General features: G+C 45.3%; 1 protein-coding gene across 6 annotated transcripts in view; it reads left to right on the top strand.

Moving 5' to 3' along the window:
* pidd1 (p53-induced death domain protein 1) overlaps window positions 1-6,178 on the top strand; it is an 80,082-nt gene that overhangs the window by 37,040 nt on the left and 36,864 nt on the right. For all 6 annotated transcript variants that reach the window (XM_043706163.1, XM_043706161.1, XM_043706160.1 and 3 more), the window contains 2 exons: window positions 3,549-3,731; window positions 3,867-4,014. In XM_043706163.1, coding sequence (XP_043562098.1) covers window positions 3,549-3,731; window positions 3,867-4,014 — 331 coding nt within the window. The remainder of the gene's footprint in view (window positions 1-3,548; window positions 3,732-3,866; window positions 4,015-6,178) is intronic.

The raw sequence follows: 6,178 nt of genomic DNA, 5'->3' as shown, positions 1-6,178 counted from the left end.
GTGTGTCTCCTGTAGGAGAGCTATATCAAGTCTTTCCTTCTTAAGATTTCATAATATTTTCTTCCTTTTGACTGGCGAATTACTCCCCTTGACATTCCAGGTGCACCACTTAACCGACTGATCAACCATAATCCTCTGGGCAAAATCAGAGACCCTCGGGAGGGGAAACCCTATCCAGAACATCCCGAGCATAGAGCATATAAAATTTACAAAAATAAAGGCTCTCTAATACACCCACAACAATACAATAAAAAACTATTTCTAAATAATAAAAAAATATAAAACATATTTAAGTGGAGATTTTCCCCCTTGTTCCCAGGGGGTGACTCTTCCTTTCCAAAAGTCCATCATATCCTCTCCCAACCAATGACCCACCTTTGACCCAGGCGCTCCTCAATTAAATGAGGAGAATTCAGATATAATGCAAAGTTAGAGTCCACAGTGAGCACCCTACCCCCACACATACCAACACCTGGATATATTTGGTAATATTAATACCATATATAAACATATATCTATAAAATTACAACCTCAACAAATAATAATTAAATATAATAATACAAAATAACAAAGGAAAAACAACCCCGCTCCTAAAGACCGAGGTAAAATAGAATAAGGTAACCACCTCCCCCCCGCCCCCCGCCACCAATACATATATATATATATATATTTATACACACACACACACACACATATATACATAAAATAATTTTAAAAAACCAACCCCGGGGGGGGAGAAAATCAAATCCCTATCCCCACCTCCCCCAATGGATAGTATTAAACAGTAAGGTCAGAAAAAAGAAAAAAAATAGGGGGGATATAAACCAAAGCGGGGGGAAAGGCAAACCAACATCCATTATCTCTTACAATTTATCTAAGAGAATCCAAGAATTCCTTAGCCTTTTCTGGCGATCCGAAGTTATACACGGATCCTTCATGGTTAAAGCGTAGCGTCGCTGGGTAGCGTAAGGAGTACTGAATATTTAAGTCCCTTAAACGCTTCTTCGCCTCGTCGAATGCCTTCCTCTTTCGGACCAGAGCTGGGGAAAAGTCCTGGAATAACGTGATCTTTGGATCCTTTATAGATCATAGCTTGGGAGTCTTTTCCAAGATTTCTAGAAGTTTCTAGGAGTATCTGCCTCTCCCTATAGCTCTGCAGCCGGAACAGGACCGGGCGTGGGTGCTGGTTCGAGCCGGGCCCGCGTATTGCGACCCGGCAGGCCCATTCCGCCCTTACCTGGCCTGATCCAGCTTCCAAATTTAAAAGCTGTGGCAGCCACTGTTCAAGGAATGCTATAAGCTGGCCTTCCTCTTCCCGTTCGCGAAGGCCCAGCAAACGAATATTTTTTCGACGACCTCGATTATCGAGGTCGTCAATGTAATTCTCTAAGGTCCGGACTCGCTGTTCGAGAGTCCGGACCTGATCCAGGGCCGATTGCGCTGTAGTTTCGGTGGTCGCGGCCTTTAACTCCGCCCCTCCAACTCGGCGCTCGATTTCATGGATGTCTCGGTCGTGCTTCTGCAGCGTGGCCGAGAGTGAGTCCCATCGATTTCGGGACTCCTCGATAAAAGCGTTGATCTTCGCATCCAGTTTGGAGATCATTTCCACAAGGCTTGATACTGTAGGTAAGTCCCCCGGGGCGGCTGTGGACGCCTCAGCTGCAGCTGGAGAGGGTGGGGGAGGGGTTCCTGCTTGTTGAGAACTGCGGGGTCCCTTCCCTTTGGTCATTTTTACTAAATGTTAGACTGTTTAAATGTAATACTAAGCAACTAATTAAATTAAACAGCTATTATGAATGATTTGGTGAGTGTGGTGGGGGTGGGTGACCTCAATTTACCCAAGTCTTGGGAAGAGCACTATAGACTCAGACTTGCTGGGTCGTCGCCATCTTGGATCCCCCCGTCCTGGTTGTTCTTATCTGTTGTGCCGTTCATGAAGTGAGTCTCTGTGGTTACCTCGATGGGCTTGGACCTGCCAGATGCTGCAAGTCCTGACCGTGAGACATGAAGGTCATCTTGAGAGTGACAGAGCTGGTCACCAGGACAGTTGAGACATATCCCCACCCCCCTACCCAGTCAGCATCTTGTGCTGGGACCCTTCTGTCTCCAGGGCGAGAGACAGCCAGCACACGCACTGATGCTGCAACAGCTCCTGGACAGTTGTGGTGCCACCTGCATATTTGGCCTGCAGGGTAAATTCTTCTTCTCGAACAGATCCCCACAGTCGGTGAATGGTGAACGGTGGATCCCACCCCAAGTGCCCCAGTGAGCTGCTCAGCCAGATTCAAATATCTCTGTGCTCGGCTGTCTCCTTTTATTTTTCCTTGAGTCCTCCTCCTCAATATTGGAGGCATCTCCACTGGACCGTGCAATGTCTACAGGGTACACAGTCCATTTCTCTTTCGAGTTTGATCCTTTCCCTTTAAGGACCCTCTGTGGCTGCGACCTTCCGGAATCGAGACCCTCTTTCAGGTGCAGCTGCGCTGTGCATTACCTTTTTCGGAAAGTCAGGCCAAGACCGGCAACTGTGTCCCCAGAGCGGCAGCATCTTCTCAGAGTGAATTCCTCAGTCCACAAAATTCTGCCTCAACATTCTTCCCCCCCGCCACCCAACCAAACCCGGTTTGGCCTGTGCGTTTCCTCAAAAGTTAGGGAGCATTGGCAGTTCAATTGCTTTAATTAGCTCTCAGTTGTCATTGTCTGGAAAAGTGGGCAGGCCTCCGCTCCTTTTACCCGGCGGTGGTTGGAATACCACTTGCATTCCTGTAAAATCCAGTCAGAGTACAGCATGAAAACAGACCCTTCGGTCCCACTCGTCTATGCCGACCAGATATCCTAACCTAATCTAGTCCCACTTGCCAGCATCCAGCCCATATCCCTCCAAATTCTTCCTATTCGTATACCCATCCAGATGTCTTTTAAATGTTGTAATTGTACCAGCTTCCACCACTTCTTCTGGCAGCTCATTTCATACATGTACCATCCTCTGTGTGAAAAATTGCCCCGTCAGTTCCTTTTAAATTTTTCTACTGTCACCCTAAACCTATGCCCTCTAGTTCTGGATCCCCCTCACCCCTCTGCCACCCTAGCAAAAATACCTTGTCTTTTTATACTATCCACCGCCCACATAATTTTATAGACCTCACCCCTCAGCCTCCAATGCTCCAGGGAAAACAGCCCCAGCCTATTCAGCCTCTCCATATAGCTCAAATCCTCCAACCTGGAAACATGCTTGTAAATCTTTTCTGAATCCTTTCAAGTTTCACAACATCCTTCCTCTAGGAGAGAGACCAGGATTGCACGCAATATTCCAGAAGTGACTTAACCAATGTCCTGTAGAGCCGCAACATGACCTCCCAACTCCTGTACTCAATGCTTTGTCCAATAAAGGAGAGCATACCAAACGCCGCCTTCACTATCCTATCTACCTGAGACTTCACTTGCAAGGAACTATGAACCTGCACTCCAAGGTTTCTTAGTATTGGTAGATTTACTCGATGTTGGGCTTATGTCATTACACTGTGCAGTCACTTTCTTTCCCTTTACAGTCACAGTACCTGGCCTGCTGTAGCGTACTCCATTTCTCTTGGTTCCTTGTCATTTCGCGACTGAAGGAGAATAAATGTACCGTCCCCCTTGAGGGAACCAGACTGTTCTCCTCTGTGGATCCTAACATCAAGGTGACCTTTCCAGCTGGGGCAGTGACTGAGTCTCGCATGGTGAAGATGCAGGTTGGTGGATCAAATTAAATTCAACGTCATTTTTGTCCAGTAACGAATGCTTTGCTGTGCTTTTGGTTGTGTCTCTGTGTATCCTTTTGCTTGACCAGGCACCCTCTTATAATTGCCTTAAAAATTTAAATGCAGGTGTTGCCGGTTGCTGCAGGGGACTTGCATGAGCTGCTACAGGATCAGGATTCAGTGGCAAGTCCTTTGCTCTGTTTGTCACAGAATACGACTGACAACTTCCTGAAACCAGTCAGGATTCAGCTTCCATTACCAAGTGGGGTCACAGGTCAGTGTTTTAATAACACAGTAGAAATGAATGTTAAGATAGCAGCCTGTTTAAAAGGTTCGGTGATGAGAACAGCCTTGTTTCATCTCTGCCCAGAAGTAAATTTGAACAGAACAATTTAAAAGACTGCAAAGACTGAGGTGTAAACGCCCTTTCGGAGGGGGCAGATGAGTTGAGAAGGTGATTTTCTTTGACATTTCATAGGCTGTGGGAATTGTGTGCCCCTAATTCCCTCGAAGAAGTCACATTGAGCCACCATCTTTGAATGCTGCTGTTTGGGTTGTGCTGTTTGGAACTTTGACTTTGCATCAGTGAAGGAATGTCCAATGCAATTCCAGGTCAGGACAGTGCGTGAGATTGAGAGGAACTTGCAGGGGTTGGGGTTCCTGCTGACCCTTGTCCTTCTAGATGGCAGAAGTCACTTTTGGAAGGTACGGCTGAAGGAACCTGGGAGAGTTGCTTCAGTGCATCGTATAGTTGGTACATCCTGGCACCTACTGTGCAACAGTAGTGGAGGGAGTGAATATTGAGGCTTGGGGAATAGGGTGATAATTAAGCAGGTTTCTTTGAGCTGAGTGATATCAAGTTTCTTGAGTGTTGTTGCAGTTGTACTCATCCAGGAAAGTCAGGAGTGTTCCATTGTACTACTGAGACTTTGGAGGGCAGGAGGCAAGTTACTTACTGCATAACTCCCACATACTGGCCTGCTCTTGTAGCCATATGGCTTATGTGGCTGTTCAGTTAAACTTATGGTCATTCATAACACTGGATGGTTGGAGATTTAATGATGGTCATCCTTCTTTTAAATTCGCTTCTGGGATATAGGTGTGGCAGACTGTCCAGAATTTATTTCCCATCCCTTGCTGCCCTTGAGAAGATGGTGGTTAGTTGTCTCTCGCTACTGTAGCAGCCCATTTAGTGTCCATCCACTTTGCTGTGAGGGAGGGAGTTCTCTCACTTTGACCCAGTAACCCCGAAGTAACTGGGATATATTTCCAATCGAGAATGTGAGTGGTTTGAAGGGGAACTTGCAAGTGGTAGTGTTCCCATGTATCTGTTACCCTCATTCCTCTCGATAATAGTAGTCAAAGTGTTGTCCAAGGAGCCTTGGTGAATTTCTGCAGTGCATCTTGTAGATATATGTAGCTATGTGTATTGAGCATCATTGATGGAAGTAGTGAATGTTTAAGGATGTGGTGCCAATCAAGTGGCCTGCTTAGTTCTGGATGGTTCAAGCTTTGAGTGTTATTGGAGCTGCAGTCATCCAGGCAAGTGGTGAGTATTGTTTTTTATAGATGGTCAGTGGCTTTGTGAAGTGGGTAGGTGAGATATCCATTGCAAGATTCCTAGCCTCTGACCTGATCTTGTAGCCACAGTACTTATATGAGTAGTCCAGGTCAGTTTCTGATCGATAGTAACCCTGAGCATGTTGATAGCGGGGGTGTTGGTGATACCATTCAATGTCAAGGGGCATTAGTTAGATTTCTCCAATTAGAAATGGTCATTGTGTGGCATGAATGTTACTATTCACTTGTCAGCACAAGCTGAGCAAAAAATCTTTTTCTGAATTGCACTTTGCTTTTTTTTTTAATCAGGGCATCCTAACTTCCATTTCCAGTTTTTATTACCTCATCAGAATGCCTGATCTTCAGAAACATTGAGTTCTCAACCTTGGTTACTCTGCATTCCAGTTTAGTGATTACCTTTAGATCAAACCTATTACTTTCTACATGCAATATCAATTTTGTAGCATCTATGCATTCAAATATAGTTCCTTTGACTTGTTTTCCAATTTTCCCTGAATTCACCCACATCATTTGCACCTCATTATCTTGATTAAGCTCTCTCGCCCTTCCTGACCCACGAACAGCTATAATGTGGGGAAACCCCATTGTATCTGAGATCCTGTCATTGTTCAGAGAAGTAGTGTAACAGATTCAAGAAGATGCACAATTTCAAGGCAGTGAATTTAACCTTGCCTTTGCTGTCTACATTGTGAGAACCAGAGGTAACATATATTTATAGGATCATCCACAGCACTTTTGGAATGCCACTTGTTCAGAGAAGGATGAGATTAGGTGGGATATACTGTTTCTCATGAGCCAAGTCGATGTCCAGTGGGTAATTCTGCTAGTTTATCTAATATTGACATCACACAAATGGA

This window comes from Chiloscyllium plagiosum, chromosome 16 (genome assembly GCF_004010195.1).
Source record: "Chiloscyllium plagiosum isolate BGI_BamShark_2017 chromosome 16, ASM401019v2, whole genome shotgun sequence".
NCBI classification, from domain to species: Eukaryota; Metazoa; Chordata; class Chondrichthyes; order Orectolobiformes; family Hemiscylliidae; genus Chiloscyllium; species Chiloscyllium plagiosum.
This window is presented reverse-complemented; position numbering and strand designations above follow the sequence as displayed.